Consider the following 27,485-nt stretch of genomic DNA (forward strand, 5'->3'; position numbering starts at 1 on the left):
CTTACATAAAACTGTTGAGCTTTGCTTCGCTGTGTTGTTATACTGAGGTCTCGAAATGAGCTTTCAATGTCAGTAATCAAATCTGCCAAATCGAAACGCAGACTCAATGTGTTTTCTTATTTACTCATTTCGCGTTCAGGATGATTCGGCGCTTTAGCCTGTTTGGCAGCGTGTAGCTCCCAGCAAATACTCTGAAGATTTTGAGGTCGGGACCCCTAAAAAGAAAAACGGAACAAACAGCAGCTACGTTGTGTTCCCCGTCTGTCCCCTGTTCTCTGTCTGTGAGAGCTGCAAAAAGAGTTTTACACACAGACAGAGGAGACTGAGAATCACTTCAGCTGTATTCACGCAAAATCCAGCGTTGTACCAAGGCTGTGAAACAATTAGAACAATTAAATGTTTTATTTCTGATCTCTTAGTTTATACTCTTGCTGTCACTCATTGAGCCAGGAACGTAGGCCCATCTGTAAAACCAATGTTGCATATTCTACCTTTAAATACCGATCTTCATATAACACCACAAATGCTAAAAGCTTTGCATTTCATTGAGGATTTTTGCAGCTTCTTCTACTGATTTGAGTCTTCCAGGAGGTACTTTTATCTGTTGTTTCAGTCATAAAAACTGAAGATGACTTTTCCCCACCTGTTTCAAAAACAGAAGAGAAAGCAGACGGTTGTATATTCAATGTAAATATTTTATTTGATCATATTCGTCAAAAATCTCATATCACCTAATTTTAAAAAAAGCTTGTTATTTTGTAATAAGCACAAACTGCCTAAAATACATTTCTGGTGAAAGTAAAAAAACAAAACATGCCAGTATTATCCAGTTAGAGAAATGTCACTATTACAGACGGTGAAGTTGAGAGAAAAAGAGATGAACGGCAGCCCGTGCTTCAGTGGAGATAATTACAGGAGGGTGCATCACGAAGCCACAAAACCAGCTAATCACAGGTCAACTAATAGAAACTAGTTTTATTTAATGCAATGTGTACGATTTAGGAGTTTAAATCTGTTGCATCGTGTTTTTGTAGCTGGCTTTGACGCCCCTGTGACGCACCCACACGCAAATTCAGTGATCCGCTGCCTCCTGCATGACAGTGAGACATGATGATTTAACGCACTACTGTAGACTCATTTGGCTTAATTAAATATACAAAAAAATGGAAACAAAAACTATAAGTTAAAATAACATTCAAGTTGTATAGCACAAGGCAATGAAAACTTTTGTTTAAACAATATGTACAATATTAACCATCTGGTAATGTGAATTAACAAAAAAAAAAAGAACATGGTTTGTAGCAAAATATCTGTACATTTAGGAAACTTTTGTGTGTGTTGTGTACTTTGTTTTGCCATGTTTTTAATGACACACATTTAGATGAAAACATGAGCCTAAAGGAATCCTTTCAGTGGTTAAATACTATACATTAAAATTACAATAAAGTGAGTAGACACAGTAGCCTGAAAAAAAAAAAAAAAAAAATGTAAAAAGTCGACAGAGATGAAACGCTATCCAGTTCTGACAATGAGATCCTCCAGTAAAGTTCAGTATCTTTCGTGCAGTTTGGTAGAAAATGTATTTTAAGTTGCTCTACAGGCTTTTGTTTACTTTATTTGTTCCCAGAAACCAAACAAATTGCTGTGCTGCTGCAGAAAAGCAACATTTTAAATGGACGGTAAAGTTTTAAATGAGCAGGCAGCCGACTTCTGTCGATTAAGAGCTACAACTTCAGGCTTGATCTGTTAACCTCAGTAACAACTTCAGCATGGAAGAGGCCTGATATTTACAATTCATGGTCGCAGTTTATTTTACAGTACACTAATGAGACGCAACAAGCCGTGATTTGAATCGAATTAGACAAAAACTAGAAAGATGTTATTTACTCAACAGTGTTAGATCCTTACTAGACACAGCTCATCTAACGGTACACTAATAACATGTAACAAGCTGGACTGGAAATTAGATTAAAACTAGAAAGATGTACTTTATTAGACTTTGTTTGAGGGACACATTACAACAAAACTGTAAACTTAAGTATGTTGTTTACCCTTTTTAGAGTATTTGAGGGTAATTATGACATTATGATTATGTTACAACAGAAGTGTACTGTAAACTCAAGTGAAATTACATATCTGTTGTAATGTATCCCTAATAGACTCTAATTAAGTCTAATAAGGGTCTAACAGTAAGAAATAATACACTTTAGTTTATGGTACAGTTCTGTTTTAATGTGTCCATAATATCCCTCTAATGAAGTGTCTAATACTGTGTAATAAAGACTTATTTCTAGTTTTGTCTAATTTAACACAAGTAATACAGCTTGTTGCATCTTATTAGTGTACTGTCAGGAGCTACATTCTCAAACTGTGGTACACGAGATCCCCCTAGTGGTACGTGGAGGAATGTCAATATTTTTTCAAAATGAAATTTATTTAAAAACATAATACTATAAAAATTCAAAAAGAATTTTGATTGAAAATACATAAAATTAGGCCACTGTATTGTGATGTAAAATAAAATGGTCTTTCCTGTATTTTTGTTTAAATATCCCACGTAACGCACATACTCATTTATAAATGCCGGGAGTTATGAGCTAAACGATGGTAAGATAGTAAGCGGAGGTAAAATTAAAAGATGAAAAATGACGGGTTCAAAATCACTACAATCGTCTCTCCAAACTATAACGAAGCGAAGTGTAGATCAGAAGGAAAATATTTCAAGAAACCATGTTGAAAATGACACCGTGAAGTGAGCACAAGTGCTGGTGGCTACTTAAGAAGCGACAGTGAAGTGTGCACGCATGTGCAAAAACCAAACGGCCCAAAACTGTAAAAAGTTTGAGAAACGCTGGTTTAGGGTCTAGCTGTCTTTATTTACTAACTAATAAAGAACATATTTCTGGTTTTTGTCTCGTTTAACACAAAGCACAGCTTGTTATATCTTATTAGTGTGCTGTAAAATAAAGTGCAACCCAGTTCACATTAGCCCAGTCATGTTTTAACACTAATTAGTTTTTTTTCTGTTCATTCTTCATCATTCTTAGACTCAATTTCATACAAATATAGAGTTTTAATGATTTTTTTTAACACCGTCTTCATGCCTGATCATCAGCCCTTTTCGGTTGAAGTTTAAAAAGCCTCATGAGATGTAGAAAAAAGTGCAAGTTGAGCACGTTTGTATAGTTCGAGGAACGGATGGAAAAGGAGCACCGGAATGTACCGAGATACGACGCTAAAAGATGTAACAGCTAAAGGGAACGCGTCCCATACATTCTACATTATTATGTTTCCAAGGAAGCATCTCTTCACGTGGCTCTTAAGGCCACCGCAAGTCCATCTTTTTTTTCTTTTTTTTTCTCTTTCTTACACACCTTTTAAAATTAAAGCCAGGTCAAGTTGTATTGCTTGAAGTGGGGGAATATTAAAAAAAAAAAAACAGCCATCAGACATAACAGAAGACATTAGCCCACAAAAATAAGTTCAGGCACTTGGCTTGTCTAAGGTTTCTGCGTCAACCTTTCAGACACTTTAAATTCAGTCCCATACATACATGTCCCAGTCCTTCATCGTGAAAAGCTACTATACCACAGACACGGAATAACGTGTATTCTTATGTAATATATATACATACTCATCTCTATGGTTGCTACAGCACTCGTCATTCTTTCACTTCACATCCTTCAGTCTGCATCAAACCTCCTCTCCGTCTCTCCTTCTCTTGACATCACTCGCAGCCTTCCCTCCCCCAGCACATGCACTGCTCCCTCGTCACATGACCACTTCGCCGTTGTTCACCGGCCGCAGGTTCTGATCATCAAAGCGTCTCCTGACACTCCTCCGCACAGCGTCCGCTCGCCTGTAAGGCTGATTCCTCAAATCTGAGAGGGGGGGAGGGGGAAGAAGGGATTGGATGGGGATGGTGGGGAGGGTGAGGTGGATAAAAGAGCTGTCAGTCGTCTTGTCAGGGTGTTTGTGATGAGCCCACATGCTCAGAGTGCTGGCAGCCTGTCTTTCAAAGCAGCATGAGTTCTACACAGAAAAAAAAAAAGCCTTGCAGGTCAGCTGTCTCTGTGCGTTACAACTGAGACAGACCACAGGGTTTTGACTGGTAATATCTCTGCCAGAAATCTAGAAAAGCTTCCATGCATCTTGTGAGACTGAGATGCATCTTCCCCAGAAAAAGAGTAAATAAACTAAAGATAAGTCTGTTTTTTATCATTTGACATTCAAGTTTACTGTCAAGAAGGAGAAAGGAGAGGGAGAGGCAGGTCAACACTGAGTGGACCCTAAATAAGAAGACAGTAAAACAGACATATGTAGACGCTGCATTGACCGGAGCTGCGATACGTGAACATCACTTCCATATTGGATCACAGAAGACTGAGCTGTGGACAAACACGGTGGAAAATGCTTGATGTGATCAAGGTTACAGCGATCAACCACTTATATGCATTAAAGAGCTTGTGAGATCCATTCCTGTACAAATGTTAAAATAGTCAGTGCCTCCAGGAAGCTGCAATGTTGCAATAATTAATGCAAATCCAGCCACTCCCTGTGAATTCTGCACAGCTTTGCAATTCTGTCCAAACTCCACAACTTTCTGCAAATTCGACCAATCATTGTTGCTTCCTGTGAGTTCTACCAATCAATTTGTTTGGGTTTGTCATTGTTATTGACATTTATCATGTTATCCGTGCACTTTATTACTTTACTGCACTTTATATACTTTATTTTAGAATTTTGTGTTTGACTAGGTTTGGGCTCAAAAAGATTTTACTTCTTTGAGTAATATTCCCCATTTATTTATGATTAATTTAAAAAATCAAAGGCAATTTGTTCCAGGGAGAACAAAATCACTGTCTGTTCTGAGTGCTCTATGTAACCTTCATTTTAATAAATGCACCTGGGAGATATTCCAAAAAAAAAAAAAAAAAATTATAAAATATAAAAGTGTAGAGAGCTTTGATAAACTTCAATAACCATGACAAACCTCGTGTTCCAAAAAACAGTAAAGAATAAAACATTTAGTTGGTTCATTCGAGACGTTTGCGTGGGGGACTGCTATGATTGGTGGAACTTGCGGGATGCTACAGTGATTTGTAAAATTTGAGGAAAAGTTGCAGTGATTGGACATAATTGCAAGGTTGTGCAGAGTTCAAGGGATTGGTGAAATTTGCGTTGATTCCTGGAGGGACTGGAAAAAAGTAGAGTCATTTTTTCTGAGTGAAAGCTGTCGTCTCCTCGAAGCTCATCACAAACTGCCAAAAACGAGAAGTGGCAGCAAAACTTAAAATGCAAAACAATAAATAATAAAACTGAGTAAAAAGCAAAGCTGTTCATTTTGGTACTTTATATTCATGTAAATGAATATAAAAATGTCAATTCGATGGTGATCCGCGTGAGAAATAAAGAGGAGCTGCAGTTTTCTGGATAAAAAGCACTACGACGTCTGTAACTTCTACATTTTTCAATGAGCCATGTTTTATTCAAGGGTTTATAAACTACATTCTTTCTCCACATAGATTGCAAAACAACTCAGTGAAATCAGTTTATAAATGTAAACGTTATACTGCTTTTTATCCAGAAAAACAGCAGCTCCCCAGTAAACGTGTTTGTCCACAGGCCAGTCTTGCCCTGTCCAACATGGCAGCGATGTTGACGTACGATCCAAAGGCCAATGCAGCGTCTGTGTACATATGTCCATGGTAAAACAGGAAGGGAGGTAATAAAGAGATGCTTGCCAGGTTTGGGACACATCCACCACTACAGGGGTGCTACTGGAGGAGTTCCTTACCCTCGAGTAGACATTGGGAAATTTAGTAATATTATTCTTCTTTAGGGCTAGATGAAGAGAAGACAAAATGAAGGTTAAAATGGAGGAGGAGGAGGCTGACCGGAGCATGTCAGCCAAACATATTCACACTTTCTTTGCTAAGAGAGCACTGCAAAGCAAAGTGGCAGCAGGCTGCATGAGGGAGGGGAAAGGCCAGAGGAAGAGGAGGGCATGAGCGAGGACAGAGCTGGAGGATGTTAACCAGTTCACCTGGCAGAGAGGAGGAAGGAGGGTGGAGGAGTGGAGGATCAAAGCTTCTGAAGGTTTTCTTTTTTTTTTTTTCTTTTCTGTGTTATGAACCCAGTCTGCTTTGCAGAGTGGCTACCAGCAGGACAGAAGAAGAGCCCGTTTCAAACGTCCAGTACAGAGCAGTTGTGAACTGAAGTAAACAAATAAGGGTCCAGGACACAACAGGATTGTTACGCTCAACAGCATCTTGACCAAAAAAAACCAAGCAAAGCATGCGTGCAGCCAGGGAAACCCCGATCACCAGTGAATTATTTACCACAAGACGGGTGTGAATGCAGTGAAACAACCTGGATGCATGTTAGTAGCACACACACACAGAATACAACTGCAAAGACAGACAGCTGCAACATGAAGGATTATTTATATAAAGGCATCATGCAGATTATTAGAGCCTGTTCACATCTGGTATTAACATGCATACTGGAGATCCAATCACATGTGGACGGCTCTGAGATCAGCAGCCTGTATGCAGTGTGTCCTGGGCCACGTGGGTAAACTTTCTACTCAACTGACATTCTGTAAGTTCATCATCTGATTCACTGTGATCCGAATTAAGTGTTCGGGTTTTCTTACCCGCAGCTGAGGTTTGTGAACACAGACTCCTTAAGAAAGTCTTGCTATTTTTTGTGACTTTGTTAAACACTTCCTACAACAGATTCTTAGTTATTTGGGCTTTCTTGTAAAATCAGCAAATGTTGTACATTAAACTATTTCTTCCTTTGTGGAAAAAAGAAAACACTGTTTGTCCCAGCGTCTTCATGGCTACTACTGTTGGACCACTGGTTAAAAACAAAAACCCATTTTTAAATGCATTTACATGCATACAGAGCAAGGAAGTAAAAGCTACAGTGAATTTGTGATCATTCATGCCATATTATTAATCTGGCATTAACTGCGATACATGAAGTTATTTATTTCTTTGTAGAAGACATTGTATTGCTGTGAAGAGCAGACAGGAGAAACGCTCTGTGATACGCCAGGGTCCACAGTTTTGTTTTCTCTGACCAAACAAAAGCACATTTTGTGCATCTACTTGATGAATCAGGTGCAAACGAGAAGGACGACTGGACAAAAAAAGTTGCAAATGAACTCCCACATACTGTTTTATGAGAAGCCAACTTAAATAGGGAGTGGTTGTTAGTCTGCAAACAATCACATTACCCACGTGCAATAAGAGGGTATAAATAATTAACTATTAGACAAACTACACTGTCCAAAACCTTGAAAAATAATAATAAAGCTTTCTGTATAATCAAAAAAAGTTAATTTATCCCAACATGCTTGAATTAAATGGGTAAATGAATGCTTCAAACCCAAAATGGTTAAACAGCATTCTTGAAAAAATATAAAACATTCCCAAATTTTGCAGGTTACATTTGTAAATGAACCTACAGGGATACATTTACATGACAAGTGAAAGACTGCATCAATAAATAAATAAATAAATATATATAACCCTACATAATGGATACAGCAAGGCAATGCACATCAAATTTACCTTTACCCTGGTGAAGCTTGCATGTATTAAATCAAGTCGGTCCCTATAAATAAATCCTACAGGCACCAAGAGATGATTGCAGTAAAAAAAAAAATGCACATAAACAACTTGGACAATATGCAGGAGTTCTTTTGCAACAGTCTCTGATTCAGTCATTAATGCATTAAAGTATGAAGAGCCCTGGTGTTTCTTTGTTTACAGCACAGGAAGTGAGACCCGATGACTCGAGACGCATTTTAATGCAGGTGTGAACCGTCCACTTGTGATCTGATCACCCAGGACGAATGTTCATACCAGATATGAAACCTGACACACCACAACAAGTCATCTGACAGAGAGGGTGACCTGTAAAGCATGAACTAACTGGGAGAGAAGGGATGCATTGTGGGAAAGCGGCAGGGTTGAAGCGATCAGCATGCGAGAAGCTGAATCAGCGGCAGTAATGACATGTGATAATGAAACACACAAACATTCATTTGTGATTAAAACATCGATTGAAACACACAAAAAGCAAGTTATAATGCCACAGGCACCTACACAGTCATCAGACATCAGTCAAACCTGCCACAAACCACAAAGTTTGTTTTCAATGTGTCACCACTAGATGGCAGCTTGACTTTTCTGCTTCGTTACTTGGTGAGAGAACGTGCACTCTTCACCAATTTCAATCTCCCGTCAGAGCAGATAAGTTTGACCTTGCAGACAGTTTCCTCTGTGACATTATGGTTTGCCTTGGTTGATAAAATAATGATGATAAATAAAGGTGTCACACACTTCATGCAGGTGGGAAGAGAAAACCGTTACCCCCGACACCACGTCATGCTCAGGGTGGAGGAAACACACACGAAAACACACACATTTGACCATGTTTGTGTGCGTCTCAGGTCCGAGGTGTGAGGTTAAAGGAGGAGGAGGAGGAGGAGGAGGGGTGTGACGAGGCATGCGAGGAGGAAGGAGGAGAGAAAAGAGATAAAGAGGAGAACGTTTTGTTCCAGCAACCTTAGAGAAGAGAGACAGTTCTATAAGCTTAGTAATGGTACTCCTCATTGAGGGCGGGCTCGCAGAAGAACCGAGAGCCGCGCTTGGCTGTGCGGGCGGTAAAGGGCACTGTCTTCAGCACTGCATTGAGAACAACAAGGACAACAGCCAGGACAAGACAGGACAAACACAATATAAGAAAAGCAGACTCCTACAGGGGTTTAGCACTGGTTAGCACTAAGCAAATACCCAACAACAGCATCAGGGGGGCAAAATGTCTGTAAAGAGTGTTTGAGAGTGAACTCTAGCAGGTAAAGCTCCACTGAAGGGCCTGAAAAACACTGAAACTGTTCCACAGTTTTAGTATGATGAACTCTTTTTGACTTTGTTTGTTATATTGTTACAGAGATTTGGATCAATCTGCATTTAAATTCTGTTTTTTAACACTACAAGCACATTTAAATTATTCATGTGGCCAGTGGTGGGAAAAAATATTGAGAATCTTTACTTCAAGCTGAAGTAGGCAGTTTATTTTTTATGGCGTCACTGGACAAAAGTTCCTTTAAAACCTTTAAGTATAATGTAATTCATGTGGGCTGAGAGAAAATCAGACTTCTACAGGTGCAGTAGGCAATTCTGAGGCAAGATTTATTAAGTCACAGGTCATCAAATATTGACGTTCAACTATGTTAATTATAGGGATGTGCACGATTAGTCAACCAAACAATTAAACATCGCCACCAGAAATACTAGTCAGTTAAACTATTTATCAATATTTTATTCATGTACAATGCAAGTTAACTGTCGCCTCTAAGGTGTGCTGCCATCAGACAGCAGACCCTCTCATTCAGCGCGTGTGCCCCGATAACCCACCCGACCCCGGATGTTTATATCAGCAAAGTCGGACAAATTGGCAGTATTTTGATATAGAAAATGTAAATGAGGTTGAATGTAGACTGTGACACAGTGAACTGATATATAACCGCTTGACTGGAGTGATGTGTGACCACATTCAGCACAGACACGGACGTTAACCTGCAAGCAGAGCAGCTGCTGCTAGCACTGCTAACGTTAGCCACACTGTGTAGCTGGCTGGCAGCTAACATCAGCTGTGGGTGAACGATGTCATTAACCCACAGACACTGTGATCCTTTTCGGCCTGAGAAGGTGAAGAATTTAGTCTTTAGTTGTTATGTTTTGTAGGCTAATGTGCAATATTCGTATTGCACGGCGCAAAGTGCCACATTTCACCAGCATTTAAAATGTGATTCGGTGACTGTAGACCGTTTCAGATGGCTCTTAATGCACACTGTATTTTTTTAACATGATCAGTTAATTAACCGTACTCAATTTTACCTGCTTTCTGAGTGTTTTCTTACTGTTGGACTGTTAGTTACATTTTTTGTTTAATTGACAGGGAAATTAGTCGCCAGGAACTTTTGTCCAATGATGCCAAAAACAAACTTCCTACACCAGCTTTAAAAATACTCAAATTACAAGTGAGAGTACGTAAGTATTAAAAACAAAATGTGCAGTATATAATCTATAACAAAACACTGGATTATTTTATCATGTTTTATATATTTAAAAAAATGTCAGAGCTATACTTTTATCGGTTAATATTAGATAATAGCAGATATATACTGGTATCAGTGTAAACGTCAGTTGATAAATAAGTGCTGTACAGAAATACTCACACTGGGTGTGAAGTCATTTAGAAACAGTTTCTCCATTACGTAGTTTGTCCCCTAGAGAGCACTGAGTTTATATTTCAGCTGAGAAATGTTCCAGTATTTATCCTGGTCACAATAAAGAAAAGACTGACTGTGTAAGTTTAAAAAGAAAAGTACAACATCTGATAGTTTATAAAGCCTTAATGTGTTCTCCTCCACTCACTTGGATCAGCCTGCCTGATTTAAAAACTTCTGTAAATACAAAGGTGAATGAATCATCACTGTCTGTTATTCTGACATGTTAATGTCTATTCTTTATTACTGTTGTCTGTGACCTTTTCTTGGCCAGATGACCCTTGAAAAAGAGATCATATCGGCCTCAAACATCCTGTGTTGGGCTGTAGTAACTTTAGAGCTCAAATACATGCATGTAGTGGAGTAAAAGTGCAATATTTGCATATGAAATGTAGTTAAAGAAATGTATAAAGTAGCGTACTTAAATATAGCACTTGAGTAAACGTGCTTTGATAATTTCCACCACTGCCCTTCAGTAAACAGAAGATGTATTTGTTCACTTCAGATTAATTATTATTCTAGGAGCCCCGTCTACATACAGATGGTGTTACAAAGCAATGACAGAGCAGATCAGATAAGCAATGATCATCAGACACATCTGAGCTGAGTGTCTCTGGATTAGACCGTCAGGACTGTCAGTGCATGTTTGTACTCGTTAGGTTTTTATACCTTTGGTGGCCAAACATCTGACAGCTGAATTTTGAAAGAGCCACAGTCGTCGTGTTAGTTGGTTTAGAGTCCCTTTGTTAATGACTGAATGTACAGCACCAGAGAGGACCTTCATGCAGAGCGCCCTGAATGTGTGTGTGTGTGTGTGTGTGTGTGTGTGTGAGAGAGAGAGAGAGAAAGCAGCCAGGCCCAGGTGGCGTTACCCGTGATGATGTCCTCGATCGCTCCATCTTTGCCTTCGTAGACGTGGCGGCTGTCTTTCACCTGTTTCCTCCTGAGCTCCTGGATCAGCTCCTGCTGCTGCCGCTTGTTCTTATGAGATGGAGACTGAGGACACACACACACACACACACACACACACACACACACACACACACACACACACACACACACACACACATTAATTGAGGTCCTTTTACTTCTTGAATAAATTGTGACGATGCACACTAAAAAAAAGTAATGACAACAGAAATTACAACAAAATCTCTGCTCATTATGCCCTGACAAGTGAAGACGAGACAAGATAGTCAGCTCAGGCATCTCAAAGCACTTATTAACCTCACAAAGTGCATGCCTCATCTTCACCAGGACTCCCTAAAAACTTGGTATTTCACCCAGATGGGTGTGGTTTTGCAGGACGAAGCAGTGCACACTTCAGCAAGTTCATAGGTGAGCTCTGTGACAGTCTCAGCCCAGTTGGACTCAGTGGCTAAGTATAGGTGAAAGTTACTTCTAAAGTTTAGAAAATGAGGCAACTAGACTGAATAATACACACGTGCAATATGAGATCAGTTTATGTGATGTCTGTGAGCCTTGTAAGCCTATTAGAGCAGGATACTACACTTAAATCAGAAAACATATACCACATCTTAGTATACATTTGCTGTTGGACACAGTATTCACAATTTCGTCATATAATTCAGTATAATTCAGTATAAATTTGCAGGCAAGTCTAGTCGCGGTTGCAGCTGAGGCAGCACTGCAAGGAGCAAAAATCTCTGTGTATTTTTGTAAACTGATGACAAAAACCCCAAAAAGTCTCTGCTTGAAGTTGCAGTTAGGTGTGACGTCTCCTGTGGGTTTAATATTGAGGTTAAAGCAAAGATCGGGTTAATAAACAACTTTCTAGGCTAAAGTTTTGCAAGCTGATCTTAAAAGTGATTAGAGGCTGGATGGCACCGCCTCAGGGTGAAATACCAAGTTTTTCAGGAGCCCCCATCTTCACCTGGGCCCTTTCAGGTGGAAAGAAAAGGAGGAAAAAAAGAGGAGAGACAACTTGTGGACACATTTTTCTTAGATTCACACCGAAGGACGGACTGAGTGCATCACTCCCAATGAGGAGGAACTTTAACCCACTAAAACTTTCAGTAAGCGACTAAGACTTAAACTGAATTTAAAAATCTAGTCAGAATTCATGCACACACACGCTCTGACTCATCATTTAACATCTATTAATAAGTTTTACTCTCAGACATGAGTGGAGTATAATTAAAGGATTCTCCCACTCATCCCTTTACTCTGAAGGTTCGTGCATGTGTGAGCTAATTGGACCATTTAAGAAGTATAACCGCTGATCCTGAGTGGATGTGATGTGGCTCAGCAGGGTGTCAGACTGTAGGAGCAGATATAACTCCACCCGGCAGGCAGTCGGTGCTCCACTAATCCTGTGATCAGGAGTCTGGAGAGAGGATGAAGAGCGGAAGGGGAGGAAGTGGAACCGGCTTACCTTGTGGTTGCTGTGATCCACTGCAGCCCCATGCCCTACAAAGCAGGTGGGGGGGGAGGACGGACGGAGGGAGGGAGGGGATGAGGAAGTAAAGAGGGAGGAGAAGTTGGGGAAAGAAGGGCGACCTACCTTCTGGTCTTCCTCCATCATGGCTTCCTGTTCCAGAAGTTTCTCCATCATCAGCTGCTCCTGTCTCTTTCTCTGCTCATTGTCCTCTTCTGCTTGCTGAAGACATTACAGACACACGTCAGTTACTGCGACTCACACACCTGCAATTAAAAACTTTAAGATGTCCTCAGTAACTCCGCTAAGACAATTCCAGGGTTTAATTGCTAATTTTACTGACTTGCAACTTTCACCAAAACGTAGCCCCAATCAAGCAGAAATCTTGGTAATGTTGGTTGGCTGGTTGGTTGGTAGGGATAATGCAACTGCAATATTGGTTTGCTTGCATGATGGCAATAAAGTTTTGGAATCTTGAATCTTGAATTATGAAGTCCATCACTCCGTTTTTCTGACAAACTGCGAAACTAATTGGTCCCATCTCCTCCTGAAGTTTTTGCTCAACTGACATCAAACTCACAACACTACATCTTCAGACTCTCCTCCACAAACCATCCCGCCAGATTTTTTGATTTCCCAAATATTGAGCCCAGAGTGCATCAAAAGGTTTTACTGTAAACAGCTACTGCAAATCCCCACTAAATCTCCAGTGTAAAGGACAATAAATGACAACATTTTGAAGTCATGGTAGATGAACAGCACACTATTGAGGACAGTGGAAAAAGAAGCACCTTTAAACAAAAGTTTCTTACTTACAGAGTGATCAGTCTTCGTAAAAATACATAATAGACTCTGTTGTCTAGATGAAGTACACAAATTCTCATTTTTTAGGATTTTTTACCACTAGTTTGGTCCTGACTCACTGCAGCACAGCAGCTATAATTTACTTTATTTTAGCTCTGCATGTTTTCTTCCTTTATTGCTGCATCAGAGTTTTCTCAAATGATTTTGTGTCTTTTTTTTATTGTATATCTGGATCTGAGCACCGCAGTGTTCCCCCTCAGTGTATTTTCTAAGGGTTTAAATAAACAATTTATTATTGTGAGTACATGACATGACCATTTCATCATCATTTGTTTAATTGTAATACTGTTATAATATTATATTATGATGGAAGAAACTCTTATTTTAAAAACATTCAACAGTTTCTGCACTTGTACTGTGCAAGATGAGATTCTCTTTCCGTATCATGAAATGTGGCGAATGAACTCATTAACATGGTTCGGAGTGGTAAAGGAGAAAAAGCGTCGCGCTAAACAGAGTTGACACACAAGCAGCCGTGAGAGGCAAACAGCTGAAAACACATCCAGCAAGACTTGGATTAAATCCCAGTTCACGTAAAACCTGTTCCCGAGTGAAATATTACTCACAAAGAGCCAAATACAAACACAAAAACCATTAACATATAAGCATTAAAATAAGCTTCACATGGGAGTCAAACCCCAGACTCCCTTCTGCAAGAAAGCCCTTTCTAGCAGGCAGCTTTCTGGGCTTTCTGACAGAAAGTCCTGCAGCTAGCATCACAAGGTTACATTAGCTGTTACTAGCGTAACGAACTGTCTTGGTCAAGTTGCATAATTGGTAATATAAGAGTCAGAAGAATAATGGAATAAAAAAAGACAATATTCCCATTTCTGCTGCACATTTCAGGATTCACGATGCTAAATCAGCTCAGAAATCTTTTTTTGTGTGTGTTTTTGTCTGAGATGATTATCCGACTCACCCTGTAAGCTTTAACAAATCGCACAAACACCGGGAAGAAGACAGAGGGCGGCGTTGTTTTGGAGTTCTCCCCGAAGAACTTCACCGCCTCGTCAAAAGCATCCTTTGAAAGACAGACAGTGGACTTCATCAGAGAGCATTCAGATTCTTCATGGACAATCCTGCCAGCTTCAACGGAGTTAGAAAAACAAGCATATCACACAGCGCGGTGGGCTCGCGTTACCTGTGCAATCTTGGCGTCGTCCTGCAGCTTCTTCAGCTTGCTCTCGTTGTGCGCGATGAACTCTTTGAGCATGGTGTTGTGGCCGTGCATGCTGTACTCTCTCTTGGTCAGCTCCATGCCTCTGTTCAGCTCCTTCACATCCAGCAGGACGTTCTCCAACGACACTGCGGACACCAGCAGCAGGATGAGTAACACATGCACGCCCCACGCCCAACAGTAAGAAGTCAAACAACAATGAGTGGCGCAACACACACCTCTTCACACCTTTTACAAAATCAAATTCAAGAGTTTTTAAGGTGCATATTCAAGCTCTTCCAGCACAGTACAGCTGTGGGAAATGACATCTTTATATACATCAATCAACTTTACTCTTTGTTGTTATTTGATAACTGCTATGAAATAAAAGAATTTGTACAGGGGCAAGTAAAACTTAACAAAACAAAACTTAACAAAACAAAAAAGAACATTAACTGAACTCTGGATTCACTATGGAAGTATGCAGTTACAATTTCATTCACATTTTACATTAAAGTTCAAGTGTTTTCAAGGATTTCCAGCACCCCGTAACAGTTAACTTGAAACAAACACATGCACATGTGCGACTCACCTGCGGCAGCTTTCTCCACGTAGTGCAGCTCGTTGTAGAAGAGAGAAACCTGCGCGTATTTCTCCTTTACCACATTGGCTATGTAGTGCAACAGTGTTAATTTACGGTCCGTTGACTTGGTATCAAGTAACTGTAGAGAAAGTAAAAAAAAAAAAGAAGAAAACTCTTGAAAGCATTCGTAAAAAAAAAAGTGGAAGGCTTTAAATGCAGAAAGAAGAAACTTTACCAAGTCTAAACTCTGCAGCTTAAATCCGTACACCGCTCCTCTTTTGCTGCTGTTCATGTAGTTTCCAAGTGCCAAAATAATCTAATGAACAAGAAAGAACAAAAACATGAAAAAGGAAACCAGATGATTGCATTTAACGTGATGTTTAGTCCAGGCTTAAAATGATTCAGTTACCTCGAGGATTTTCTTCAGCTTCTGTGACGACTTGATGGACACAGACGCTGCGATGACGGCGTGAAGTTGCTGCGGAAAAACAAAGAGGACGACAAGAGAAGGTGTTCAGAAGGTGCAGCAAAGTCACTTTTTATGGACGCAACATCACATATAGACTGCTAAGGATGGGTATCGATACTTTTACTGATAGATGCTCTTATTGTTAAAATACACCACAATTTGGTGCATAAAATAAATACACAACATGAAAAGATGTGAAAAGATTCAACAGTTACTTTACTATTACTTTTTTGAAGAAGTAATAAGTTAAACTGTTTCCCGAGTTACAGCATTTACCAGCATTTTCATTAAATTTAGTAAAATGAGCCCAAACTTTTGGATGTTTTGTTCTTGATACTTATTCCTAGTGTCAAAAAAAAAATCCTGGCTCTCACCGGCGTGAGCATCTGCACGCTCTCGCAGAAGTTGCCGATGAACGCCATGATGGTCATCTTCTGCATGAGCCGCTCGATTTTACTGAACTGCATCATGAAGCGGTCCTCGTCCGTCAGGCTCTCCACCGGCTTGCGCTCCTTCTCGAACTGCCGCAGGATTTTAATCTCATTCTCTGTGGGCTGGAAGCGCATCAGACACTCCACGAAGTCCACCGGCAGAGTTCGTAGGTCAAAGCTGTAAGACGGGGACGGTGGAGGGAAATATGTTTGTTGCACACACTGGAAACAGACCATCTAATAACACATGCTTACTGTCAGCAGAAAGGGTAAGCTATCAATCAGTTTAAGACTTAAACTTGGAAAAAAAGAAGAAAAAAATCAAAGAAAAATCACTGCTTCATCTTGATGTCAAGAACACCAGAATTATCAGGGTCATGTTTTATTCTGAAGGGGCTTACATCTGAATGGCCTTGCAGATCTCCTCAGGAGTCTTGCCCACTTTCCTCAGCGTGATGGCCAGGTTCTTTGCTCTGTTGGAGTCCAGCAGCGTCACCTTGTTGGGGCCCTTCTGGATGACCTTCTGCTTGCTCATGGAGAGGTCGATCGCCGGGCCCTGGGCCTTCGTCTTGAACATCTCCTCGAACTCGTCCACGTTCAGGTCCTTAATGACAACAACAAAGACTCGGTTCATGTTCTATCGTCGGCGGAAATGAGCCAAAAACAGACTTGCTAACCGAAAGACGCCTCGTACCTCGAGTATCCTCTCATCGTCGATCTCATTGAAGACAGTCCCGTTGATCTGGTTTGGTTTCAGGGCTACCCAGTTGAAGACGGGCATACGGAACTTTGTCTTGATGGGTTTCTTGATCTTAACAGCTACACAGGACACAGAGGAGTTAGTACAACATCCTCATCTGCTGTCAGAGTACACACATGCACACGTACATTCACACACGTGCAGGTGAAGGGGGCGACAGGTGTCTGGGATTGATGACGCACATTGATATGACTCATACAATCCTACTTTAAGTCACTTTTTTGATTCAATTTGACAGAGCAGTTCCTTCCATTAAAGGGACAGTTAACTCCCAAATCAAAAATACATATTTTTACTTTTACCTGTAGTGCTGTTTATCCATCTAGATCTTTTTTGGTGTGAGTTGCAGAGTTTTGGAGATTCTGGCCGTAGAGATGTCCGCCTTCTCTGCAATATAATGGGACTAAATGGCGCTCGACTTGAGGCGCTCAGAGCATAAAAAAATGCATTTGGAAAATTCAAAACCAGTGTCTCTGTCCAGGAATCATGACCCAGTTACTCAAGATAATCTACAGACCTTTTTGTGAGCAGTTTCGTGTAGGAACTACTTTCTTTCAAGTGCCAAAAAAGTAGTTCAGGTGGATTTTCTGCAGAAAAAGTAGTTCCTACATGAAACTGTTCACAATAAAGTCTGAGGATCATCTTAAGTCATGATTTCTGGACAGAGACATTGCTGAAGCCATTTAGTTCCATTATATTTGAGAAAAGGCTGAAATCCCCAACTCCAAAACTCTGCAAGACCAAAACTATCTAAATGGATAAAGAGCACTACAGGTAAGAGGATAAATCTGAACTGTCCCTTTAAACTAAACAAAAAGGACACCAGGCGATTCTTCAAGCTGAGTGAAGCTCGTTCGCCTGTTGCAGGAGTATAAGGCCAAAGGTTAACATCTAACATGGTGAGGATTTCCTGCTTGGCACGGTGACAAACTATTTATCCGACAGATTACGGCTATTTGTGGCCACCTGAGCTGATTCATTGAGGCGGCGGCAGAAAGACGAGGCTGTCATGGGAAATGTAAACAGCATTCCGGCTCTGCATAATGCTTATCACGTTTTATCATCTGCCTGCCGCAGCACGTCATTGTGTCTCAGCATGCAACCAACACTTCTTTGAGACTGTGGCGATACTTAACTCATACAAACACACACACACAGTAACACAACTACAGCGAGGTGTGAAGGTAAACCATGCAGAATTTTGAAATGTGGTATTTTCTTTGTTGTTTAAAATCAAGTCTTGACAGAAAAAATACATAAAGTCATTGTTTTGGAATATGTGTTTTTTTATGTTGCTGAGCTCATGTTTATCAGAAGTGTCACAAAGAAGTTAAAAGAGAAAATATGTTTAAGAAAAGTGAAAACAATTATGAATCGCTTCTGAGAGACTTGATATTACACGAATGTTTCCGTGTTTTCTACTGGGAGTCAGAGACTGAAAATACCATTTTCAAAACGTGTGATGAAGGAAAGGGAACAGTGGCGGGGGGGAAAACAAAACACCAAACATGACAAGCAGAACCTACAGAAAAGTTTGATGGGTCCCTCTGGTTGGCAGAAAAAGAAAATTCAAAGAAAAATCAGTAAGAAACTGGCAAAAGAGTTAGTGAGAAAGCTTACACGTGCACATCTCAAACACACATGGTACAGTAAAGGAGCTCGCTGTTTACTGACCGGTGGAACCAGTCACTATCTTTGCATTACATACACAGGAATGTGCACTGGCATCTACATACAGTACAGTACAGGTTGATCTGGTTACAGAAAAGTCTAATTCATTGAGACACGCGAGGGTCTGGATTTATCAATACTTATGATCTGAGCAGGAGCACGACTGACAGTCAGCTTCAAGGTTACATTGATTTAAACTTAAGTTTAAACTGTCTTTAAGTGAGGGATAACGTGCAGCGAGCTGGTCATTATTGCAAAATAAACCCCGACAGGGTGGTGAAGGGGTTTATTTTAAAATAATGACCTGCTCACTGCACATTAACCTGCTTATTATACAGCTAACTTGATTTACAAAAAACAATTTGACATAAAATATTGATTTAAAAATTACTTTCTTGCAGAGTCTATGATCAGAACTGCATCCATAGCAGTCTGTTATTCATATAAAAGGTCGTTATACAGAAATAAGAGTCCTAAGAAACCTGTAATTCACCAATCAGAATTGAGTATTGAACAAAAATAAAAATACTTAATTCTGATTCATCATGGCTTTCTAAGGTCTGTTATTTCTGAATAGCAAACTGTTGCTATGGAGAACAGACTGTTGCTATAGACTCTGGAGGAGCAATAAAAACATTTTTAAATCAACAAAAACATTTTTAAATCAAATTTTTGAGTCAATTTATTGTTTTTTTTAAAGGAATTAGCCACGTAATAAGCGACATAATGTGCAACAAATGGGTCATTATTGTGAAATAAACCCCTGCATCACCCTGTCATGGTTTATTTTGCAATAATAACCTGCTCACCATTCATTACCCTTACATAACTAACAGTATTTGACAAGATATATAGTTAAGTCACTGAAAATTAATAGCTCTTTTGTTACATTATATTAGAATATCTACCCAGTTATTTTTTAGTGACATATTGAGCTGGTCCACCAATCAATAAAGGCTTGAAAAAAAGATACAGATTTAGACTAACTTTATTGAGCCACAAGCAATAGCCAATCAATGGCAGTCACACACAGGCAGCTGCTTCACAGTAAAAGCCTCGAAGCGACACCTCTCGCCACATGTCTATGCGTTCATTATATTCCCAGCCACTGGAGGGCTTTAACTGTGAAACAGCTGCAGGAAGAGTTAATTTCCTAGAAGAGTGGATTTCCTTGTAGGTCTGACAGAGCAAGCAAAGCTGCAGCAGAAGGAGCTACTGGCAGCATGATTATGTGTTGTACTGATACTGCAGCTCTTTGTGACACGTTTAATGACAATATTAATGCTGTATTATCCTTATATGTGTATAAAAAGTGCCACTAACATCAGCAGAGAAGTTCAGGTCACAACAGATCCTGCACATTACTGTAAATACATGATACGATATGTGACTTTACCTGCTAACCCAGAGTTCATGATGACGGTGGGCGTCCCACAGCCGGGCAGCGGTGGGGCTCCAGGAGGAGGCGGAGGAGGCAGAGGTGGCGAGATCGCCGAGGCTGGCCCCGGGGGAGGAGGTGGCGGTGGAGGGGGAGGCGGCGGAGGTGGGGGAGCTGCTGCTGCTGCGGGAACGGCCGACGATGGTCCGTTTGACACTGGGAGAGAGGAGAGGTGGCAAACAAAAACAAAGAGGTGGCAATGTCCAAAGTTTAGCTGTTGGAGAATGTTTAGATGATGCAAACATGTTTTAGTTTAAAATGGTCTAAATTAACAACTGGATTGTGGCAATAATGCACCTATTATCATGGTTGCCAACTGCCATCAATTACAAAGAAGAAGAAGACGAGGAAGAAGAAGAAGAACAAGAAGTGAATACTGAGCTTTTACAGATCTGGGGGTATAATTTTTTATCTGTCATGCAAAATGTGTATTTTCTCTCCCCTCTTCTCTCTTCTTTCTGTATTTCATGAATTTAAACGATAATGAACTGGGCTAATATTAAACCTACATGTGCCGTTCACTGGCAGTGGAGGGGGTGGAGGAGGCGGCGGCGGTGGCGGTGGAGCGGCCGTGCCCGCCATGACTCCCACATGGTTTGGACCGACACCTGCGCCGGTCCCTCCCATCACGGCACCCGGCGAGCCCTCCACGCCGCAGGGTGGCGAGGGCAGGATGGAGATGTCTCCGTCTCCCTTCTTGTGGATCTTGATGGTGCCTTGTTTCTCCAGCTCGTGGATCTTCTTCTCCAGGTTACTCTGTCGCTGGATGGCCTCGTCCTTTTCCTTCAACACCTGCCGCAGCGAGTGTACCTGCGAGGTGGTGTCTTTGTAGACTTCCTGCATGGGAGAGGGACAGTAAGAGTTAAGAGAGGAGCCATCGAGCTGATCAAGAGCTTTGGCAACAGAAAAAAATAATCTAATGTACTAATTTAAGACATCCTTTTCTGACAGGAAGTCACCATTATAATGCTGTATATATACCAAATATCGCTCTCTCCAAACCAACAAAACTCCATTGGCAAAACCACTAATTTTACTTTACAGAACAAAAAGAGTTGGTTGACTACCGCAGCCTTGATCTGTGAGTTTGTTCATGTAATTGTGTAACTTCTGTTGTTTAAAATGGTTGCTCAGAGTCACCAAAGTCACACAATAACACAAACAAAATCACAGATTTAGGCCACAGTAGACCAGCAAATCCTGTGTTCTCTGAGGTAAAATTACTGATTTTGCCTATGGAATTTGGCTGGTTTATATTTGGCTCACATAGCAGCAGTTTCCTGCTGGTAAAGGCTGTCTAACGGCAAGGTAAAGTGGTGAAAATATTCTAAACATAGTGTACAACTATAGTGATGCTGATTTTTTAAGTACATTGCTAAGCTTCAGTGCTGGTACTCCTCTCTGCTTCTCCAAACTAGGCGTTTGCTGACCAGCATCTACTGTAAGCATACACTGACTATACCATATGAATATCTACCACGGTGATGTGAACATCGTTTGTGTTTATCCCATATGTGGACGCACAGGTATCATCTTTCTATTTGTATTTACTGGGGACTGCCTGTGAGAGCTTAATGACAACTTATAAGATGAATATGAAGGTTCAGAGTCTGACCCTGATGGATTCAAGCTCCTTGTTTCTTTGCATCAGCTGCTTCTCCAGCTCCACGATCTTTGACATGGCCTCGTTCTCCATGTCCTGCAGCTTCTCCGTCATCTATAAGAACAACATCACGGTGACGTGAACTCATGACAACAAGGTTATGACAACATCCAACTCAATACATCAACAAAAAGATCAGTGGAGCATTGATGAAAGACAGTGAATGTACATATTTTTATGGAAGTGTGAGGGCTTATGCACAGTTATGCACACTGCAAAAAGAGTGTTTGTGTCTCTTTGTTAAATGTGCCGTTGCAGTCAAGTAGTAGTAGTAAATCTCACTGAGAGGGCACAGTGTGACAACAAGCAAGTGTGACTGCCATCAAACATCCTGACATACTGGACAAGAGAACTGAGACTGAGGAGTCAGTTTTATGAATTTCTACAGAGTACAATCAACAGTCGAGCGCGCTCACATGTGACATGTTCTCCTCCAGCTCTTCCACACGTTCCAGGGCAGCGTTTTTGGTCTCCGCGTCCTCCAGAAGGGCTCCCACGTCAAACACATTATCCAGGTAGGCCTGGATCTGAACCTGCAGCTTATCGCTCTCTGTGTGCTTTAGTTTCTGCAAAACATGCACATAAGAAAAGAGATTAGTTTTTCAGTTCAGCGCACGAGGCCGACATCTCATCCTCCGAGGTCAGCATTGATCTCACCTACGCAGTCAGATAGGAGACGAGGATTTACAGAACTGACCATTTTCTTTTCTGAAGTATCAGTACAGCCAACTTTTGACCACTTCTCTGTCTCTGGATTTTGTAATTACAGCCTATGCTCTGGGCTGTGCTGAATATTAAAGGGATAGTTTGGATTATTTGAAGTGGGAATACCAGAGGTATCAATAGTGGGGGTATTAACTACAGTAGATGTCGGTCGGCACACCCCCAGTTTGTAGAAGCAGAGAGAAACTAAACAGGGTCAGCAACATATTTTAGCCACGTTAAAAAGGTCCAATCAAAGAAATAAATGTCTAAATGTTTAATGTACACCATCTTTTAAAATATTTTCACCACTTTACTTTGCCATCCGACAGCTTTTTCTGAGGGGAAACCACTGTTATACAGGCCAAACATCACTCTTTCAAAACCAACCAAACTCCATATGCAAAATCGCTACTTTTAACTCACAGGGCACGGGTGTTGTTGGACTCCTATTGTCTTGACCTGTTAGTTTGTTTGTCTTATTATGTGACTTCTGTGTTTTAAAAGTTTAGTTCTATTTCACCAAAGTCACATAATAAGACAAATAAACTAACATACTGAGACAGTGGTAAACCAGTATCTCTAGTCTTCTGCAAGGTAAAATTAGTGTTTTTCCTTAAGGAGTTTGGTTGGTTTGGAGAGAGCAGTAATTGGCTTATATAACAACGGTTTCCTGTTGGAATAAAGCTGTCTGATGGAAAAGTGAAGCGGTGAAAATATTTTAAATATAGTGTAAACTTAACTTAAAAAAGGTCTACCTTAAAAGATCAGTATTAGTTTAAGTTTTGTTGCTGACCTTGTCCACAGCAGTACAGTGCTTTTTGCACTGGACATGCCAACCGCCATCTAGTGTAGGTATCACACTGACTACTGATAAGTACCTCATATGATCCCCCTTTTCAAATAATACAAACCATCCCTAAGAATCTGTCCTTTTGTCCTGCATCATTATGATTCAACTCACATCTAAGTAGTCGTCCAGACACAGCTTGGTGAAGTCGAACTGTAGATGAACTCTGAAGTTCATGTCCTCCACTGAGTGTACGACAATGTTGATGAACTGCATACAGGCCACCTGAGGAATAAAGAACAGACAGACATGCAGTCGGTGAATGAGGAATGTAAAACTGTGTTAGTTTTTAACACGCAAATGCACTTTGGTAAAACTCTTCACAGTCTATGTGGCCCAAACTGTGAATAATTTTTCATAGCTTTCACACAAAATGCAGTCAATGAACATATTTTTCAAAATCCTTGAACACTTTTTTCATTCAAACTCAACCTCCTGCAAGACGACGTCTGCGGCACAATTTTCAAAAGCTAACAAAAGACATTCAAAACAGAAAAATGGGCAAACTTTGTGCATGACTGCAGAAACCATACTGAAATATATAGGAAATTTTTAGCAGAATAATTACAGTAAAATTAAATTAAATCATTATAAACACAACTGATTGCAATTTCAGCTGAAGCTGAATTTTTTTCTGTTTTTCAAAAATAAATGACCACATGGAAAGACATAATAAAGGATACTGAAACCAAGTGCTGCATTTCTGATTCATTATTGTGACACATACGTTAGAACGTGCTCATGAAATCATCAGCACTCACAGATAAGATTTAATTCTTTTATTGTAGCACGGCAGCAGAACGACAGATGTGTTTTAGCCCTCAGCTTTCCTCAGCGTTACTGTGTCATTTGTTGGTGTGGATCTTCTTAGGCCAAAGCCCGGACCTTTCCGGTGATTAACAGACAGTTTCTACTCCTCACAGAAATGCTAACATCAACAAACAGACATTGACTAAATAAATAGTAATGGTAAATAGTAATTCCTTATTTCTCTGATGAAATAATAACCCTAACCCTTCAAAGATAAAAGTTCATCATTTACGAATGCTGCCTGTTCTCTGTGTTTTAAGGTGTTGATGATGCTTTCTAAATGAGAATTGTTTCCAGAGTTTCAGTCAAACAAACTTACTCTGAGACATGTATGAAGAGTTTTGGAGGTGAGATTAACTGTTTGGCTAAGATGTGTGCATGTAAAGTGGCTTCAGTATTGAAGAATTTAATAGACTAATGTAGTTGTACAACAGCCTGGTGGTTTTGTGAAATGGATTTATCCTCATTATCACATCCATTTCCTTTTTATACAGCTCCAACTGAAATTGTGCGTATAAATCCTCATTATCGTGCGTGCCCGGCGGGCAGAGTGTCTTATCTAGAAGATTAAAAAAAGGATCTGAAAAAAACCAAATTAGCAAAAATCAGCCAGTTGAACTCCATCAGCTGACTTCTGGGAGCTGCATAAACAGATCAGGGGGATCTCCTCACACACACACGCACACGCACACACGCACTTCTTCTCACCCTGACACTGACTTAATGAACTTCCGGTAAGAGGCTCAGTTGTCTCAGTGCGACATGGCAGCTTTGACAAAGTCTGTTTGCTTTAGTCGGATAAAAGACTACCGAGGAGGGACTGCGGGCCGACTTGTGACAGGAGTCCTATTGAAGGTCTACTCAAACACTGGTGGGTTTCACTCACTTATATGGACACACACACGGGATAAAATCACATCTAAGCTGGCACTTTCTTCACAGTGTCTTTTATTCTCATCTGCCAGGCTAATTACTCGGCCTGGAAATGACAGACTTGGCGAGCGTTCCTCGCTGAGGGCCTCTCCTCCTTGATGTACTGCACCACACATCTGTAGTTTGTACTGCGAGGATAGAAATTAGAGGGCTCGCACAAGACTGATAGCCCTGTGAGCCGTCAAACTGGAAGCAAAAGTGGTCTCTCCCGGGAGTTATTTTCTGACTTCGGACAAAAATATGAGGACGCACGTGCAGCGGTGCTCAAAACGTTAAAAATATCTAACCATGATTCATGCATTTATTTCATCACATCTGGAGCAGCTCCCTGTGTGTGCACCTGTCTGACCCAGAGATTACAGTCGTTGGCGCTAATCGCTGCCTCTAAATGTTTGACAGTGATGATGAAGAAACAGAAAACGCTTCCCCGGCCATCTGCGGTTCGCCGGGCGATGTAGGATGTTCGAGGGATTGCAGTGCGATCAATAAGCCATTAGGAACCTGTGCGAACGTACCATGAAGTCGATGTTGTTGTCCTCGTTCTTGAAATACTCCATTAGCCTCTCAAATCGCTGCGTCTCCATACACACCTGCAAAACAGTACACATCTCACTTAGTTCAAAGCAAGTAAACAGTCCCCCAACTATATAGAAACAAGGCTGACTTCAGAAAATTACATTAGTTCTATATAAACACTTTTTTGCACGCCATGCACTTGGGTTTGCTGTAACACTGGTGTAATACTAATCGTCTTTGACTTGACTTAACCGTTAATCGTTTCATCCTGAACACAAACCATGAAATATGCTGCCTTAGACAAAAAAGATCTTTGATTTCTGTGCTGCCCACACACAGCGACACCAGAAATCGATGCTCTCTGTCGGCAGTAGGAGCAGGAGAAGATGAAAAGTGAAAGACATTAGCTGCTAAATACATCACAAGGAGAGCAGATTTCATTATTCTAATCAGTTATTCATGAACCGAAGCTGCTGAATGATGTTTTGGTTTTACATTAAGCTGCCTGCTTATGTACATGCAGGGCATCTGGGTTCAATATTTCTTGTGGTACAACTTTTACCACACAGACTGGAGTTTTTTTTTTTCTTTTTTGGCGTGGCAGTGAAGTCGATTTGAAGTAGACTTTGGGAGACAGAAGAGAACAGACAGAGAGAGAAAGAGAGAGATGCTCTGCAGTTCAGACGGTTCATCTGGAGGGCAATGTGGGAGATGGAGCATGATAAAGAATTGAGAAGGAAGGGAGGAAGAAAGAGGAGGGGTTTGTGTGTGTGCGCGTGTACCCAAAAACCTTTGAATAATGTCTCAGACTACAGCCCATCCATCAAACACGGGATATCAAAGTCGCTTCAACAAACGAAATCTAACGACACTACATTTGAGTGTCACATTTTTAGCCAAAAGGAAAAAATAAACAACCAAACTCTGCAGCAATGACACAGAGATGTTTCCTGAAATGCTTTCAGCTGCTGCCTACACTATCATGACACCAACCTTCATCTCATTAGTTCTCCATAAGCCTTATTCTCCTACTAATGCCACAGAGAGCAACACTCAATATTTCATTCAGGGGTGTAAATATTGCATTAACTGCAGTCGGCCCATTTTTTGTGGGCCATATGCTACAAAATGGGGCTGCTGTTAGCGCCCCCTCCATCATGAACCTCCCACTCTATTCTCCGGCAGCCAGAAGACCTCATCCAGACGGTTAAGGGTCAGGCAAGGCTGTCTGCTACATCTTTTCTCTCAGCTATTCTGAGCTTTGATGCGTCTGCCAAATCCTGTTGACACACACGTAACTGTTTTCTCTAGATGTCGAGCGAGCCCTCCTGTAATCTGTGGACAGAAGAGCTCCTAGATGCTCTCCCCTGTGCAGGACTGAGGAATCTGCTGGTCTCACATCTGCCCGGGGAAACATTCCTCCAGGGCTGAGTCACCGCTTGAAAACGGCACAGTCGAAATGTAATGACATATTTGCCTCCTCAGACCCCACTTCCCCACTCCGTGCAGCTCTCGTACCTCCTTAAAGTTGTCGAACGCGGAGAGAATAATTTCGTGGCCTCCTCTCACGAGACAAACTGCCGCCAGGAGCTCCAAGACCAGAGCTTTAGTTCTGCAAAACAAGGAGAAAATAAAGGCAGGAATGGTTAGAAAATGACAAGCGCCAGCGCTGCAGCAAACCTGTACTTAAACACGGAGCAAACAGACTGGAAAACAGAGGAATCGAACAACCTGAGACTGATGAAACCTTTGTGTTTTTACTCTGTTTTTAGGGCTGCAACTAAAGATAGTTTTCATTTTCAATTACTTTGCTGATTACTTTCTCACTTAATCAATTAGTTGTTTGGTCAATAAAATGTTTACTATTACAGAGGAGTGAAGAAACCAGAAAAAAATCACATTTAAGGAGCTGAAAAGAATTTTTTTTCTTAA

The 27,485-nt window shown here is 40.8% G+C and overlaps 1 protein-coding gene across 8 annotated transcripts in view; it reads right to left on the reverse strand.

The window, feature by feature from the left end:
• Nucleotides 1-2,321: 2,321 nt before the first annotated feature.
• Nucleotides 2,322-27,485, reverse strand: part of fmnl2a (formin-like 2a) — an 88,536-nt gene continuing 63,372 nt past the window's right edge. For 2 of the 8 annotated variants that reach the window (XM_084725253.1, XM_084725262.1), the window contains 19 exons: nt 27,072-27,165; nt 25,553-25,627; nt 23,409-23,519; nt 22,159-22,308; nt 21,695-21,796; nt 20,589-20,916; nt 20,038-20,235; nt 18,497-18,517; nt 16,905-17,029; nt 16,612-16,814; nt 16,154-16,388; nt 15,720-15,788; nt 15,546-15,626; nt 15,320-15,449; nt 14,713-14,876; nt 14,491-14,592; nt 12,834-12,929; nt 11,182-11,305; nt 2,322-3,881 (listed from right to left, as the gene is read on the reverse strand). In XM_084725253.1, the coding sequence (XP_084581379.1) occupies nt 3,772-3,881; nt 11,182-11,305; nt 12,834-12,929; nt 14,491-14,592; nt 14,713-14,876; nt 15,320-15,449; nt 15,546-15,626; nt 15,720-15,788; nt 16,154-16,388; nt 16,612-16,814; nt 16,905-17,029; nt 18,497-18,517; nt 20,038-20,235; nt 20,589-20,916; nt 21,695-21,796; nt 22,159-22,308; nt 23,409-23,519; nt 25,553-25,627; nt 27,072-27,165 (2,518 nt within the window). In that variant the 3' untranslated portion in view covers nt 2,322-3,771. Of the gene's footprint in view, nt 3,882-5,744; nt 5,845-8,582; nt 8,703-11,181; nt 11,306-12,833; nt 12,930-14,490; nt 14,593-14,712; nt 14,877-15,319; nt 15,450-15,545; nt 15,627-15,719; nt 15,789-16,153; nt 16,389-16,611; nt 16,815-16,904; nt 17,030-18,496; nt 18,518-20,037; nt 20,236-20,588; nt 20,917-21,694; nt 21,797-22,158; nt 22,309-23,408; nt 23,520-25,552; nt 25,628-27,071; nt 27,166-27,485 lie in introns of those variants that run through there. The other 6 variants (XM_084725254.1, XM_084725255.1, XM_084725258.1 and 3 more) reach the window with 6 other exon arrangements.

Source organism: Lutjanus erythropterus, chromosome 8 (assembly GCF_056507025.1).
Source record: "Lutjanus erythropterus isolate fLutEry1 chromosome 8, fLutEry1.hap2, whole genome shotgun sequence".
Lineage (NCBI taxonomy): Eukaryota > Metazoa > Chordata > Actinopteri > Lutjaniformes > Lutjanidae > Lutjanus > Lutjanus erythropterus.